General features: G+C 44.3%; 1 protein-coding gene across 4 annotated transcripts in view; it reads right to left on the bottom strand.

Annotated features, from left to right (window-relative positions):
* Positions 1-17,959, bottom strand: part of PRKN (parkin RBR E3 ubiquitin protein ligase) — a 1,413,568-nt gene that overhangs the window by 1,214,264 nt on the left and 181,345 nt on the right. For all 4 annotated transcript variants that reach the window (XM_045294462.1, XM_045294464.1, XM_045294465.1 and 1 more), the window contains exon 2: positions 15,632-15,795. In XM_045294462.1, coding sequence (XP_045150397.1) covers positions 15,632-15,795 — 164 coding nt within the window. The remainder of the gene's footprint in view (positions 1-15,631; positions 15,796-17,959) is intronic.

Here is a 17,959-nt window from a genome sequence, read left to right as displayed (position 1 = left end):
ACAGAAACCAAGACATTCAAAATATGAAACTGATGGAAATGCACAGAATATCCAGATTTCAAAAGCCCAGCTGGTCCCCAATTAATGTTCCAGAACTAGAGGGTGAAGAGAAGGGAAGAGAGCCAATACTTGAAGATATACTAGAGGATAATTTTCCAGAAAGACTAGGAGATGGGAATGTTCTGATATGGGATTGACAGTGGATAATGAAATAAAGTTAAAAACTAACCAGATTGTATAGAAAATGTCTGGTATCAAACATAAAAGAAGGCTTTTAATGCAACCAGAGAAAAAAAGATTGCCTACAAAAGAAGTACAATTATACACAAGGAAATTGTATCCATATTAAAAATAGACACGGCATTCTGGATCTTCAAAATCTGCACACACAAAAATTACCTTCAATTTAGCATTCTCTTACAGGCAATTAGTAAAACAAGCCAAGGGTCCCTGTGAAGAATAAGAAGTGTAGTATGAAATGCCTTGTCAGATATCAAGAATAAAAAAGCCATAACTATGAAGAATATAGAAAATAACATGAGCAGCCAAAAGGATAAACAAATTTGTCTAGAAGTTAGGCCAGGGTGTGCCTTCGAGGCGAGGATGGGAAGACTTCATTTGACCGACTTTGGATAAGCAGTCAGGAGAGACCAGTCCCTGGAGAAGGACATCATGCTTGGTAAAGGAGGGGGCAGTGAAGAAGAGGCAGGTGCTCAAGGAGATGGACTGACACAGTGGCTGCAACCATGGGCTCAGGCATGGCCAAGATTGTGAGGACGGTGCAGGACCGTGCGGTGTTTCGTCCTGTTGTGCACAGGGTCGCTGTGGGTCAACACCAACTCAGTGGCACCTGACGACAACAACATAACTGAGACAAAGAGGCACTGGTGGCCGGGCACCAAAAGAAACCTGCAAGGGGAGGAGGGCACGGAAATCGGTCCAGGTGTACATGGAAACAGTCTCGATGTCAAGGGAGGTATTATGTGACACGGATACTCCATCGTGAGGATGACGATGAAAAGATTCCTCATGAAAACAATTTTTAAGGGTATCTTTTTCATGCATCATTCAGGAAGATACGTTCCAATCATCCAAGACTTATATTTGAAAACTGAAACTATTAGAAGAAAGTATCTTTTAAAAACCATCCTGTCACAACATAGAAAATATTTCTAAAATTAGACTCAGGGACATCATTCCATAAAATAAAAGATAAATTAAGATTTATAGATTAAAGCAGAAATTGTTACACACCCCATAACTGTCTAAACAGAACTGAAACATTGGTCTCTTTTGCATGCACTTGGGTGGATTTTGTTTTTTGAAATTGTATACATATACATATATATATCCTAAATAATGGATACATACAATTATATGTATATATAACTTAACTTATATACCATATAGCATTATATATAATATCCATAACATATAATAAACTACATATGATATGTGGTTATATGTGTTATATAAAGTGGAGGGGCAGTGAAATAGAGCCAGGCCTTCAATGAGGCAGATTGACACAGTGCCTATAACAATGGGCTCAAGCATAAAAATAATTTTGAGGATGGCACAGGGCCAGGCAGTGTTTCGTTCTGCTGTGCAGAGGGTCTCTATGGGTCTGATCCTACTCAATGGCACCTAACAACAACATATATTATGTTATACATATAACTATTAGCATTTATGATGTATTTATTAAGTAGAAATAGACATAAAAGGGGCACTAGTTCCATTGGAAAACTTGTAAAATATAATGAATATGCAGAAGAAGAAATAAATGTGAAAGGTTGCATGATCAAAACATGCAATTACATCCATGTTCATATAAAACCTCACACCATTCAAGTTGTGAATCTGTGTAAGTCTGAAAACACCAGGCTTGACTAGGAGGTGGACCACACAGGGTGGCTTTGAGCCAGAATCAACTGGATGCCAACAGGGAACGTTGGAACTGTGATGGCCACGCAGGAGAGCGATTTTTCAGTATCTAGCACAGTCAGAGGTGCACACACCCTTCCCCCCCAAAAAATCTCACCATAAGGGGCCAAGCTAGAGGGATCCCTGCTTGCGGGCATAGAGCCTGGCATCAGGCTGTTCAGTGCAAGCATTATGTGTGACACTGACAATTAGCCACCACGGGAGTTCCCAGCAGCATGAGAGGGAGCATGTGCTCACACATTGCTCTGTGGCATGCACTTCACGAATGCACATAAATGCTCCAAGCTACACTCATCAGCACGATTAGCATCAAAATGCAGTTGAATAAAAAGGCAGAGTTACCCAAGGTAGGTGGAATATAATATAGTTAACGGTTATTTTTTAAAGAAAGATATTAGCATTCCACAATATTTATGGATTGATAACGCCATAAAAAGGTATGAAACCATGGAAGAGAATGATAAATTGCAAAATCAGGATGAGAGTGCTGGTCTGAAGTGGCAGGACACAGGACCAGAGAGAAGGACATTTAGGGCTTTAGCTTTGTTGTTTTTATAAGGTGTCATTTGGTCAGTTCCCACCCATCGTGACCCTGTGCACAACAGAATGACACCTGCCTGGTCCTGCTGAGCCTATTGTTGCAGCCGAGGTGTCAATCCATCTCCTTGGGAGGCTTCCTCTCTTTCATGGTCCCTCTACTTTACTGAGCCTGGTGCCCTTCTCCGGGGACTGGTCTCTCCTGATAACAGCTTTAAGGAGAGGTGTTTTTCTTTTATCCTTAAGCTGATGGTGGCCACAGTGGTTTTTCTTATATGATTTCCATATTCTTTGCATTCCTGAAGCATTTTGTGATAACAATTACAAATACATCCACCCCCTCTGAATTTTGTCCTGAGGATATAAACCATTCAGCATGTAATGGAAATTTGACTTGTGCAAGGAATCCAGATTGCAAATACAAGGCATTGTAATACATTGCAAATACAAGGCAAGCGCCGTAATCAAATTCAACGTCTGAGGTACCTCCCTCCACACAGCTCCATTACGGTTTGCTATTTAGACTCTTCAACCAACCTCATTTCAGGAACATGGTATCTATTCTAAACATTAACTGATTAGGGAGTTTTACCGTCTGCTCTATCATTTGTTAGTACTGGATGTTGGGCATGGAACTCCAAGCTGACAATTCAGTTCTGTCCTCTTACCCACAACCTTTCACTCAGGTAAGTAAATGACTGCCATCAAATGGATTCCGACTTACAGCAACCTTTTGGAACAGGGTAGGATTGCCCTGGTGGTTTCTGAGACTGTAACTCTTGGCCGGAGTAGAAAGTCTCATTTTTCTCCTGAGGAGTAGCTGGTGACCTTGAAATTAACAGTCTGACATGTAACCCCCTCCACTAACATGGCTGGCTCTCTATATACCAAACACGCCGAGTGTAGACTTTGCCATTTCCAATCGTGGTCTACGTCCCATTCCATGGGGATGATCCTGACTCATAGCTGCCTTACAGAACAAAGTAGAACTGCCCCATGGGGGGTTCCATGACTATAAATTTCACAGACCCATGGAGCAGCTGGAGGATTTGAACCAATGATCTTTTGTTTCACAGCCAAACGTTGAACCTTTGTGCCACCAGGGGTTCTTTGACCAACAAACCCACCCATCTAGTCGATTCTGACCCACAGGGACCAAATATAGGCTTTGCAAGACTGTTAATCTTTACAGGAGCAGACAGCTTCATTTTTCTCCCTGGAGCAGCTGGGGAATTTGAACTTCCGACTATGCGGTCAGCAGCCCAGTGCTTCCCCATGTCAGAAACTCTGACAATAGCCATTTTTCTATCTGAGAGGCTGTCAAACACCTGCTGTTCGGTGGCACCAACATTTCATGATATAAACCGTAGACGACACTTGTGATATCAGAAACCAACCTTTTCCTTTTAAAGCTCTCAACACAAGCACGCCCACAAGAAGACACTGCATTAAACTACGAGGACAGAACCACACCATGAGCTGTAAATGGACAACAAGATGATGGATTATGGAAATGTAGCACTTCCACAATACTTAGACGCTAACGAAGCCAGAAATGAATCACTAAGTGGGTCACGAGATGTGCTTCCTCTTCTGAGTGATTGCTGATGCTCTTGCCCTTGACTTTACATCCCAGTGACTCACAGAACTCCCAGGAGCCAGCTCGCACTACTGTGCATGCCTTCTTAAACCAATTTCGGCAGCCAATCCTCCAGGCCAATTGTGCAGAAGCGCATCTGTTCATCGAAGGAAGGAGCAACACGCACGCTACCCGGGTGGCTGTGCCCTTGTCTTAAGAAAACAGTGGATGGTGAGAGTGAAATCACAGCAGCTCTGACAAGATGGTCCAGACACTGGCACTGTGTAGACAGGCTGAGTAAGGGCTGGCCGACCTGCCACAGGATTCACTCACCGCCATCAAGTCAATGCCAACGCGTAACCGCTCCGTAGGACGGGAGAACTGCCCTGGAGTTTCCAGGGCTGACTGTTGACGGGAACGGAAAGCCCCATCTTTATTCGAACTGCTGACCGTGGGGCTCATGTGGAATCACTGTGCCACCAGGGTGCCTCAGGGGGCGTACGGTCCCTTTTGGAGTAGTTTAAAACAGAGTGGATTCCTAGACTGAAGTGAGGACACACTAGAAATCTAAGGATTAGCTTTACTTTTGTGAGTGATTCCTCAGGTTAAATTAATAATGGGTAATATTATCATTGAGCCCTCACACCTGTCACAGAGTGTGCAATATATATTTAGGTTTCAGTGCTTTGTAGGTTTAATTTAATGTCATGATCAAAATAGTCCTCTGAGGAAATGCACACAACTATGATGATTTCCACTGAAGAGGGGAGAAAATGAAAGTCTGCAGAAATGACACAACTGGGCCCCACCAAGCGGGGCGGGCTTCAGAGTTCTTTGAAATGTTGAAGGAGATCCTGGCTAAATGGTTTCACCAAGCATTGGCATCTTTGAACAGCTAGCTTTTCCATTACACTCAGAAGCTGCCCTGTGCCTACGTGTGGGTGACACTATAAAATCCCTCTTTGGTGAGCAAATGACAAGGAGTTGAGGCTTCTATACAAGGACCAGAGGCTCACAGCCACAAAAGGCTCAAACACAGGGATGGTGGTACAGATGGTGCATGGCAGGCCAACACGTGGCTCTTCCACACATTAGGGTGCAAGGAGTTGGCGGGGATTCTGTAGCAACTAACGACATCAGAGTGGGCATCTCAATTGTCCAAAATGGAAATATTTGGCACAGAAACTGGCATACGGACTTAAACCAAGGAGGCATATCCTACTTGCCTCAGCAGGTTCTTGTTTCTCAGTGCCCAGGTTTTATACAGCATGAGAATGATCTGAGACACATTTTTGGTTTGCGTTTTCTCCCATTTCAAAACAACATTTTGCTGAATTATGCATGAACGGAATGCAGACATACAGATCCAGTTCCCTTGGAAACACTGAAGACCATAAAAAATGATCAGGGACATCCTGGGACATCTGTATTGGGTGCCCAGAAGCCCCCATATTGGGCCACGAGTGTGTGATGTGCTCCAAAACGTCAGGCCCAGAGGTGTCTTACACTCAGCCTTCATGTCACTCTCCTGTGCCAGAACAGTGGATTCATTTCACAAGGAGAGCTCCTTGTCCTAATTAGTCTACAAGTAAATCCCTGGGTATTTAAAGGTTTGTCTTAAAACAAGCTAAGTCCACGTTGAAGAAGCGCACTAGACTACATGTGTGATTCAAGGATTGTAAATGATAAACTCTGAGAGTGGAAGAGGGAATTGTATTAGAGCTTCAATTCCGAGTCCCCAGTTTGCAGAAGGCTATGGATGACAGCAACAGCCCATGTCCATTTGCAGGGGCCTGTGCAGTTCAGCCTGAAGTGAATACCCCTGACCATAGACTTGCTATCTTGCCGAATGCATTGGAACGTGGATTACTGCCTACGTAATAAGGTTAAAATTGAACACTTTATCATTTGACCCATTTGGACCTTTTGGACATATTTTAAATTTGTTACAGCTTTTCAATATTGTCTACTTTCTTTTCAATGGAGATTTTTCTCTGTTTTACTTTGTTATTATTCGTTTTGTTTGGTTTAGGGTATATGAAATTCAGGATAGGTAAATCTATAGAGACAGTAATTGGATCAATGCTTCTTGAGGGCACAGTAGGGGATGTTGGAGGGCGCCACTGATGAGCACAAGAAAGAAGAAAAAGCTCTCAAATTGATTGTGGTGATGACTGCACAACTCTTTTTAATATGCTTGAGCTATTGAATTTTATGCTAAGTGAATTATATGTCAATAGAACTGTTTTTTCAACTCCCAGGGGACTGACATTTCTGATGTCAAAATGGCCAAACTGCCTGTTGGGCTGGGGACAGTCCACAGCGGAGTAAAATCTGAAGCAAAGCCTGCTCTGGTACTCTGCAGTATACACAGAAATGACAGCTGCTTTCCAAGAACAGCATTCCCCAGATCACTGAGCGTTTGTCTGCACGGTATTTCTTATGTACAAAGGGCTGAAATACCCTTAAAAACGAATCCACAAATATAATGAATAGGAGAACGCAAGGCTGACACTCAGTTTGCCAACCACCCGCTTACACCACAGACCAGGAAGAATGACCTCAATTCAGAAGAGCCTCTGCAACCTAGGCAGCGGCACATGGCTGAAGACCAGCCTCTAAGCCCCTCTTCAGGGCCTTCAGAGGGTGAGGATGGCAGCATTCACATGCCCCATGTTAATTTTCACCAGATCTAAACTTGGTTATGAGGGGGGAAGCCATCAGAAAGGTCAGCAGTTTGAAACCTCCAGATGCTCTGCACAAGAAGGACAGGGCTTTCCTCTCCCATTCGCAGATACAGGCTCGGAAACTCAAGGGGGCATTTCCAACCGGTCCCATAGGGTTGCTACGAGTCAGCATTGACCTAATGGCAGTGAGGGAGTTTTGGACATCTACCAGAATGCTCCTTAGAGGCAAGATGCAAGGCTTCGTCTCACATAGTGTGGACACGCGTTGGCATCGACTAGATGACAGTGAATTTGAGTATCGAGAGGGACCAGTCCCTGGCAAAGGACATCGTGCCTGGTAGAGGGTCAGCAGAAAAAGAGGAAGTCTCTCAAGGAGATGGACTGACACAGTGGCAGGGACAATGGGTACAAACATAACAGTTGTGGGGATGGCGCAGGTCAGAGCAGTGCTCCATTCTAGTGTACACAGGGTCACTATGAATCAGAGCTGATACCGCAGTAATGGTGTATAAGGACTTTAGTCTCCCGAAAACCATGCCCAATTCTGTAGAGTAACAAGTTAGCATGATGGCATTACACCTACCAGCTGAGAGAAAACCCAGATGAGGGCATACTCACATTTTGATCAGCCACAGATAATCTCGGTGCGTACGCTTGAAAGGGCTTTTTAATATGAAACCCTTAATTGCTACCTGACAGTAATCCCAGACATGGCCCAGGCCTGCCCTCTGTTATTTGGTAAGAGGGAAAGGTGGGATCAGGCCAGAGAATGTCTTTTGATTTAGATGCTTTGGGGATGAAAAATGTAATAGATAAACTCTCTCTCTCTCTCTCTCTCTCTCTCTCTCTCTCTCTCTCTCTCTCTCAGTCTCCTCAGTCTGCCCTTAAACAGTGATGACTGTATTTTCTTCTGCCGAATCAGGTCAATTTGGTATGCTGGAATCTGAGCCAATAACAGAGACAACAGAACAGAATACTGAAACCGGGACTTCAGTGAATAGTAATAAGATTTGCATGGTGTGTAATCTCTTCTCTTTCATTTGTCAGGCTTCCTATGAGACAGGCCTCCACATTATGAGCGCTAATAAAATGGATCCTCTGCTACGATTTGGGGGGTTGGTTTCAAGAGTCGCTCACACACAGCCTGCCCCGGGAGCCAGGGTCAGAGGAGCGGTGGGAATGCCCGAGACCAGGGCGCAGCACACTCAGAATATGCAGCTTCAGCTCCTTAGCAGCAAACAGTATCTCAACTGTGTGATTTCTGGTTTTGTTTGTTTTGGTCTGCGGGTCTACACATGTCTGTGGCAGTCCTCAACAATGTGTACTATGTCTGCTGGGCTCTGAAATGGCAAGTCTTCCTTTGGGTGTAAAACCCCATTTCTGAGGGCTCTAGACGATGCAGGGGTGGGTGATTCCGATACTGTCGGGGCTGGACACAAACAAGGAGGGACAAGCTGACCAAGCAAGGTTCTTCCTGAAGGAGAGCGCTCACCACATAACTGCCGCCCTGCAAGTTCACTTGCTACCCCCACAGCATCAGCCTCTGTTCTCAGTATTAGTTTTGTCTGCAAGTAAATCTTTCCATGAAAGCAATTCACCAATTTCTCAGTACTTAAAACACTGAACTGCAATCTAACAACAGTCCAGAAGGAGGAAAAAATATGTGCTTGTTCAATGCCTGCCTGTACACTTGAACTGACAATTCTACTAAAATAGAAGACAATCTGGTAGTATTCATGGAAAATACATGAATTAAAAAATTATAAGTGCTAATATATTTATTACAATATAGAGGAAGAATAAATAATCAACTAGGAAAAAGACTCAATAGCAGAATTATAAACAAAGTCTAACCCACTTCCACAAAGACCATTTTGACTCACTGTAACCCTATGCAGGGTTTCTGACATTGGCTTTTTACAGAAGCAGCAAGCCTCACCTTTCTCCTGTGCCGCAGCCGATGGATTTGAACCAATGTCCTTGCAATTAGCAGCCTGACACGTAGCCCACAGAAACCTAGCAGCATTTTGGGAGCCCGCCAAAAGTCCTGGTGATGCAATGGTTAAAAGTGAAAGCAACTGTACTCACCAGTCATCTTTACTGGGTTCACTGTTCCTTCTTGGGGTTCCAAGGTTCCTTCTCTCTTTATTCTTAAAAGCGATGTGGTCATATCACTTCAGCAGTAAACAAAGAAACGGGAGGCTGACACCCACTCAAGGGCTACTCGGAAGAGAGGCCTGGTTATCCATGATGGCACCCGTCCCCAACGGTAAGGAGCCTGCTGGTATTTGTCCTTTTAGTTTGTATAAACAGTATTTATGAGAGGGCTTCTAAAAGTTCATGGTAAAAAGGAGGCAAACAACCACAGAACTTTTCAATGAGTTTTTTTGAAGCTCCTTCATATCAAGGGATACTGATGTCATCAAGGAGACCACATAGGAAAAGATTGTTTGGAAGCTGATTGTGGTAGCAATGGTACAATTCTACTTGATGTGATTTAAATGCAGAATGATATGATATATGTACTAAATCTCAACTAATAAAAAAGGAAGATACATGTAAATATATATATATATGTATCATAAGTATATTCAAAGACACATGATGGTGTTGGAAAAAACATTTAAAAACTTTTTTTAATGCCAACATTTTTAGAATTTGGATAACATGTAAGCAGTGGTTCTGGATATATGCCAGGGACCCAGTGTCTCCGTGCAGCTTGTTAAAGTTTCAGATCTCCCCATGTTGACTATCAATGTGACAGGCACCATCTATGTTCCTGACTGTGTTGTCTTACAGGTGTGTTGTCTTACAGATGGCGGGCATTGCAAGTGGCTTACTTTGTCAGGCAGAGCCATTTGTCACTAGTCACAGATTTTAAAATACTGCTATCATGTCTGTCACTAAAAGCATAGCTAATTTAATAAGTAGGCTTCTCTCTGTAATTTGTGTTGCTCTCATATTTACCACTTAAGGTTTTCAAATCTAAATGTCCCTGGTCCTCTGCTCTCAGACTTTATATTATAAGGTGTAGAAGAAACAGGAGCAATAAACTAACATCCTTTAATACCTACTGTAAGAATGACCTATTTTATAAAATGAGTTTCTAAATACACACACACACAATAAAATATTTGTTCAAAGGCATTTATGATTATCCTGTTGAATCATTTTATAAAATGAAAAATCCCTTTGCAAATGGAATAACCACAGGTCATCTTCCAGTTTGTAAGTTAAGCCCATGTGACAGAGAACATGAATAGAATCATTTCTCGGGGACAGTTCTCCGGTCTGGGCTAACATATGCCTGTCATGGTTGCCAGACGCTGTCAAGTCCATTCTGACCCATCGTGATCCCAGGTGACTCAGCACACCTGCCCCAGAAGGATTCTTTAGCTCTCATCTTTGTGATTGCGGATTGGCCGGTATTTTTCCTGCAGGGCCAATGGTGGGTTTGAACCATCAATCTTTGGGCTAGTAGATGAATGCATAACTATTGTAGCTCCTGGGTTCCTTAATAAACCTATATTGGTAATAATAAAAATAATACAAACCAGGTCAATCAACTAAAACCCTACAGAAATTCTCAAGTCCCTGTTATTTTAAAAAACCTGTCGTTTCCCTTTTATTTCTCAGTGCCACTCACAGCTTCCAGAATCTGCCTATTAAAGCCTTTCACTTTATTTTCTCTGTTACAGTTGTTTTTATTTTAATTTTTTCACAACAGTCTTATAGGCATGAAATTCACGTCATAAAACTCAATAGTTCAGTCACATCAAGAAGAGTTGCACAATCATCACTATAATCAGTCTGAGAGCATTTTCTTTAATTAAGTCCCTATTAATTTACAAGTTAGTCTAATTACAAAGCTCACCAGTTTTAGTATACCAACAGCCTAAAGTCAATTCTGGCTCATAGCAACCTCATATTCAGCTATATTTGAACCCCTGTTTTCCCTGTATAAGGTTGAACAATGAATTAGAAGTTACATAAAGGTGATTTTAGGTATTTTGATAGGTAGTATGTAAGATGTGAGGATTGGAAGACAGAGTTGCCCATCATTTGAACAAATCCTGAATCCTGTTACAAGAACAGACAAGAGCCCTTTATAAAGAGAAAACACCACTCTATTGTAAATAATATGTCAAATGTTAATATTTTATGATATAGTCTTATATAGATAGAAGAAAAAGAATAAAAGCATGTAGAGAGCATTAGTTATAATGTAGGAAAATAATGTACAACTCTTTCTCATTTGCTGCTGACAGAGAGTGTGATGTGGATAACTGGTTTCAGCGATTATCTTTTAAAACAATAATATCATGGTGACTCTTTTCTAAAGACTACAGGTCTGGGTTTTCACTTTTTGCTGAATTTACCTAAGAAAACTATAAAGTTTTTCTAAGCTTGCTAGCCTCAAATCCCACTCTTCTTAAGATAAGTAAAATCTGTATATTTAAGGATCAAAATTTACTTAAAAACACCAAGATTTTTTAATCAAAATAGATAAAACATTCTATAAAGTTTCACATGTCAAACACATGCTCACATGTCTTTGTTCCAGTATAATCCTTATGACATCATCATTGCATGAACTCCCTATTCCAGATACACTTGTCACGATTCACTGTAAGAGTCCTGGTCTACTGAAGCTGATGCCTGCCCAATGAGGACAACGAGGATGATGATGATAGTGGTGGTGGTGGTGGTAATGACAATTGCTCAAATTTCTATAGTACTTGCCATATGTTATATTCTATTCTACCAGTTTTGCTTAATTAACACATTTACACCTCAAAAATTCCAATGAGGTAGGTACTATTACTATTCCTGTCTTACCAATGAACAAGTTGGATGACCCCTGAATGAATGATGGGCAGAACAGAGACACAGAGAAGTTACTCTCTCTAAATATGCAGCACACACATTTTCAGAAAACATTTTGGCTTGATTTGCAATGTGGAATAGTGACTATAACCAGATACTTAGAGGCAAGATTATGGTAGAAATATACAATCGGGTATTATCTTTAGAATTAGAGAGAAAGGTTATATTCCAAGAAATAAGCTTATGATATAATGTTAAGTGAAGAAAAGGTCAGAATATAAAATCATATTTTCAAACGATTTCAATGACAGGAGGCAGCCCTGCATGTAGTCCATGGCTAGAAGAAATAGTACAATGTGGTGTGGGTGTGCTATTTCTCCCATGAACAACCCTATCTCTGCCTCTCCTCCAAGTTCATAGCAAGCTGTCTGTCTGTGCTATGAACATCCTGTTCCTGTTCCTTTGCTCATAGCTTAACCCCTGCGGTCAGGTGGCCAGCTGCCGGACTGGACGACAGCCTTTAAGGCCTCCTAAATCACCATACTCACCAAACCAGAGAGCTGGATTCTCCCAGTCTTCCTCCACCTCTTCACCACATAGGTGATCCTTACCAGTTCCTGTCTTTTTGTCCCTTCCCCTTTTACACAAAGCATCCTGACTTACTGGCTCTCCTCCTTTATTAGCTAGTCCCTTTATTAACTTGTAATGACATGGAATTTTCTTATTCACCTTTTGTCCCTAGAATTGAGGGGTCTACCAGAGATCCTCAGAAATGTCAGTGGAAGAAATGAGAACTTCTTTGCTGGCTTCTCCCGTTGCTTACATCCCTTCCCACAGTTCTCTTTCCACACTGGCCAGTAGCAAGGATACCTTATCGAGGAAGTGCAATATGTACCTCTATGTACACTGTTCTTAATTGTAAGATGAGCCCTAAAAGCTCCAGCCAGAAATTCCCAGTTGAATCCCAGGTATCGCCACATGTATTATTAACCTGCAGGTTTCCACTCTCATCACGGACAGAAGCACATCATTCTTCTAATTGAACCCCAAAGGCTCTCCAACTCTGTCTCCTCCTCTCTCTCTATGGCACCCTATGATTTCTGGCCTCCCAGACATGAATTCTGAAGGTCAAGACAGCTCAGGTTCCTCGGCACAGAGCACCAAATGTTCCTTGTGGCCACACTCCTCAGCGTCTCCTCCAGGACACCAAGCATACTCTCTGCTCGTCCCTCTGCCTATGGAATCCTCTCCCAATTTCAATTTTCCCGTGGAATCCCTGGTGACTCTGGTCAGATGTGATTTCTTTATCTGAGGGACCTAAGGAGACTTACTTCACAGCTGCTTTATGGCATAGCTATTAGGTTAGGCCACAGGGCACGGCTGATAGTTTTCACCTTAAAATAATCATTTGGTCTCCCTTATGAGCCATTGTAAATGGGTTATAGTTTTTAACATTTTCTGCTTTCTTTTGATTGAGGTTTTTATCTGTTTTATTTTGTTATTGTCCGATTAAAAAAAAATTTTTTTTTTCTGTATATCAAATCCAGGATTGGTACATCTACAGAGACAGTGGCTGGATTAATGGTTCCTCAGTGGGGGGACAAGGGAGGCTGAGGGGAAATGGGAAGCTAATAATGATGAACACAAGAATGAAGAAAATGTTCTGCCACTTATTGAAAATGATGTTGATTTTACAACTCCTCTTGATGTGACTGAATTGTATGATATGTGAATTGTGTGCCAATATAATTTTTTCTAATGAGTGGTAATGTCTGGTAGATCAACCTAGCACTTCCGTGGGTTTTCCAGTCACAAACTAAAGAACAGGGCTGAGCTCCACCCCTCCTGAAAACCCGCAGCACCAGAAGTGGCTGTTAACAAGGGGCTCACACAAAACAACAGTTGTGCGGGTGACGCAGGACCGGTCGGTGTTCTGTCATGTTATTGCAGGGCTGCTACGAGTCCAACTGGCTCCACTGCACCTCACAAAGTCAACAACAACAGCAAGGATGGTCTGTCCAAATGCAAACAAAACCCATGCTTTAGGCCCACGGAGTGCAAAACTCGGCATCCGCTAGCACGTGGTCTGACTGAACATAAAATAGCTAAAGTTCATGACTGTCTTTTCATGCATCTTGCTGTGAACTGCATAGAGCAGACCATCAGCTTCATATTCAACCGTCTGGACAGAGGCTGTGTCTTCTTATTCAATGGTATCCCCTCTGGGGACCATCAGTTACCTTACTCACCCCTTGTGTTTCCAGCTTCCGTTCTGCCTCCTTTCCCCAATCTTGTGAACTCTGTCCTGGGGTCAGTGCTGCCCTTTTGATCTCACCCCCTGGTGATACTGTCCTCTGATGGACCTGCTTATTGTTGGACTAAGAGCAGGGAATTGTTTTTACTAATCAGCCCCATTGGGGGAGCTGAGGAACTCTAGACCAGGGGTGGGGGACCTGTTTTTTGCCAACACCATTTGGATATTTATACCATTGTTCTCGGGCCACACAAATGGATGGACTTAAAAATCAGCTTGCTCTATTTGGTCAAACATTTAATTAGCCCACCCTCCTGTGATGGCTGGGTTTGCTTCTCTTTGGTCACGTGTATGGTTAGCTGGTAGGAAAGGTGCAGAAGGCCTTGCATGGCCCATAGACGGACGTTCCCCACCTCTGCTCTAGAACCTGAATGTTCTAGCCACGTTTCAGATGGCTGGCTTAAGGTCTTAGGCTTGACAATCATTTATTTGTGCCAGAAACATTCTTGGATCCAGAAGTTGGCAAGTACAGCCAAAGAAGCTTTACAGAAGCCTTACAGTTCGTTGAACTAAAAATCAGTCAATCGATCAGAACATTTTTTAGCACACACACTTGCCTTATGAACACAAACTGCCCCAAATCCAAGCTCTGCACTTTGTGCACAGCGAGTCCGTGTGCCACTGCTGGCAGGGGATGACAAGGACAGTTTCCCTTTAGGTCTCTTCCTTCATGCCCCCAATTCTGAAGGCCTTTCACAAAGCCATAGGGTAACCCAGCAGCGACTGGGATGGGAGGTAAGTACTGAGGGCCAGCTATGCATCCAGACACAGTGGCCACCCTCCATGAGTCTGAGCTGGTTCAGAAGGGGGTGGGGTGTTTATAGATCCCCAAGTCACTTGTCCCACTACTGAAGGCACCACGTATGTGTGTAGTGAATGCTAAGTAGCACTTGCTGGGTTCCGCTCCTTCCAGGCTGTGTACCGACGACTCCCCACCTCCTCCCCAGAGCCACATGCCACACAGTGCACCTAGAGGAGCAGCATTCCGGGTTCTGATAGGATTAGGAGCAGGTGTGATGGATAATGGGCGAGGGGGCACTGCCTGCTTCATAACCTCTGTGTTGTATCCAATTCCGAGGAAACTAAGACCCAGCCAAGCTGACCCTTGGAGAAGTGACATCTGCACGTGTCTGTCTGTTGTGCCTGCTCCTGCTCTCCGCCAGCTTTGAGATGACACACGTGTGACTCTGAGCCCGCCCTGGACATCCAGGACCTTGGAGCAGTCTCAGAGCACAACCTGTCCCTGGATGCTGGGTGGCAGATGCCACGCAGAGCTTCCAGGAGCCTCCAGGGGTCACACTTGGGTTGTGAATCTGTCCCCTCATACAGATTGGGGTGGCCTGGTATGGAACCATTTATTCTAATCCTTCTTCATTAAGATTCAGATGGAATGGGTGAGGTGGAAATCGAAGAGACCCAGCAATTGCACAGACAGTGCCTTGCAGTCGGTAAACATTTATCCACTGAGCCCAGCCTGTGGGGGTTCATTCTCTCTCTCTCTCTCTCTCTCTCTCTCTCTCTCGCCCCCCACTTTCACTTGCTCTTCTAGCCCAGCCTGCTTGCAGCTTTCATGCATAATTAAGAAGGTCAGAATTAATGAAGCAGAGAGGAGTAAAGTTCAAGGATTCCCCAGCCACTGCTTATTCTATCAGATCTTGGGCGTGAATGTCAGACTGGCTGCAGACAAGACAGGAGCCACGGTGCTGGCCGAATTCTAGAAGGTGGTCACCCGGGGACACTCACCTGCAGAGTCCACTCGTTCCGAAGCTCCTTCCCGGCGAAGATCACTCTCAGCTGGTCAGCTGGAACCCCCTGGCGCTTGGCAACCGCCTCCTTGAGCTGGGAGATGCTGGTGTCCTGACGGACCTCCACGGGAAAGCCATGGCTGGAGTTGAACCTGACAAACACTGAACCAGATAAGAGCAAGTGAGCAGCCTAGTGGAGCTCACTGGGCCCGCACACCCCCTCCCAGGGATGGGTTTTGTAAATGGTTTCTGCCTGACACCTTCGTGCCCCCAAGACATTTGCAGTGCAGGCAAGCACTGCCAGAAACACCTTGGGTTTGAGACGTGATTGGTGTTGAATTATTTTGGGGTCATTGTGCATTCATTAGCTGTTTCCTCTTGCCAAAATTTTTGCAACCCCCACATTCGCACCCCATATGGAATCGTAGCCCACAGTTTCAGAGGCTTTGGTGTAGAGCATAAGTTCCCCAAACGTATCTGGCCTAGCGCCTCCTTTGTAGAAAAGAGAGGTGTCAGCAGCCCCCAGGCCATGAAACACATGTGTACTAGAGCCCATAATCCAGGAGCCCTGGTGGTACAGAGCGTTGTTGTCAGACTGTGAACCACAAAGTCAGCAGTTCAGATCCAGGAGCAGCTCTGGGAGAGAAAGATGAGGCTCTCTACTCTTGTAGAGTTACAGTCTTAGAAACCCACAAGGGCAGCTCTAGTCTGTCCTACAGAGTCACTATGAGTTGGAATGACTTCATGGCAGTAAGTGCTTGAGTTTACTGGCTTTCGCAGTGCTTTCCCCCACTGTCACCCCCTACCCCCTCTCTAGGATGTTCCCGTCACTCCCCAGGGGGCAGTATTGTCCATTTGGGGAAACAGTAAAATAAACGCATTGCCATTGAGGCACGTCCTGCATACAGTGACCCTGTAGGGCAGATAAGAACTGCTTCTGTGGGTTTCTGAGCTGGACACTCTTGATGAGATTAAAAAGCCTCATCTTTCTCCCTCGGAGCAGCTGGTGGTTTCAAACTGCTGATGTGCTTAGCAGCCCCTCCCCTAACTTATTATGCTACCCATATAGAGCACCTGGGAACACAGAGCTTCTCATGGGCTCCTGCTTACAGACTAGTCAGGGACTGCACACCACGCTGTATGCTCAAACAGAGACCTGGCTGGACTGCACGGTCAGGATGCCTTGAGTTTCTCTAAGGCACTCAGCTCTGGCAGCCTGTGTCAAGGCCTGCTGTTTACATGGTGGCCCCGGGGACAGATGAGCAGCCACCTAAGAGACTGGGGAGCAGACCCACATGGGCCATGCTGGGAAGCCCCCCAGCCACACTGGGGCCCAGGCAGAGATGTTGGAGCAGCTGGTGGTTTGCACTGCTAGCTACTTGTTAAGCAGCCTAATGCTTTACCACTAAGCCCCGGGGCTCCTGACATCTATGAGAAGTCGCCTCTTTCCCAAGTGCTTTCCCAAGTGCTGGCTCCTCCTCATGGCAGACAGAAACCTCTCCTGTAACTGACCTGCTTCCCTTTTATGAGATTTAAGGGTAGGGTGAAAGTGTGGGCTTTAATGAGACCTGCGATCACATCAGAAAAAATGAACGATATCCATACTGGGTTTCATACATTTTTTTTTTTAACAACACGAGTTGGTAGACAAATGGCAGGGAATCAATCTCTTAGTTTGGGAGATTCAGATGACAAGGAGTGACCTGGAAGGGGGCCGGGAAAGGCACCTCTGGGACTTCGTTGATCCTTTCAAGGTCTTGGTGTTACCTGGCTGGACTCTGCACATCCTCAAACAAGAACGAGTACAGTCATTCATTCATGGCTAAGGCTGCTGCAAGGTCCTGGCTGCCTCCCTGGCATCTATCCTGATCCTTCTTCAGAAGAGGAATCATGACTGGAGGTGGTAGCAGGGTGGGAACACTCACTCATCTATAGAACTCTAATTTTTCTTTTGTTCCTTCCTTTATTCTTTTTTTTTAAATCATTTTATTAGGGGCTCATACAACTCATCACAATCCATACACACATCCATTGTGTAAAGCACATTTGTACATTCATTGCCCTCATCATTCTCAAAACATTTCCTCTCCACTTAAACCCCCGGCATTAGGTCCTCATTTTTCCCCTCCCTCCCCGCTCCCCCCTCCTTCTTGAGCGCTTGAGAGTTTATAAATTGTTATTTTGTCAAATCTTGCCCTGTCCGACATCTCCCTTCACCCACTTTTTGGTTGTCCATCCCCCGGGGAGGAGGTCACATATAGTTCCTTGTAATTGGTTCCCTCTTTCCTACCCACTCTCCCTCTACCCTCCCTGTTTCACCACTCAC

Source organism: Echinops telfairi, unplaced genomic scaffold, assembly GCF_000313985.2.
Source record: "Echinops telfairi isolate 266 unplaced genomic scaffold, ASM31398v2 ScPeMD7_3533;HRSCAF=4204_0, whole genome shotgun sequence".
Lineage (NCBI taxonomy): Eukaryota > Metazoa > Chordata > Mammalia > Afrosoricida > Tenrecidae > Echinops > Echinops telfairi.
This window is presented reverse-complemented; position numbering and strand designations above follow the sequence as displayed.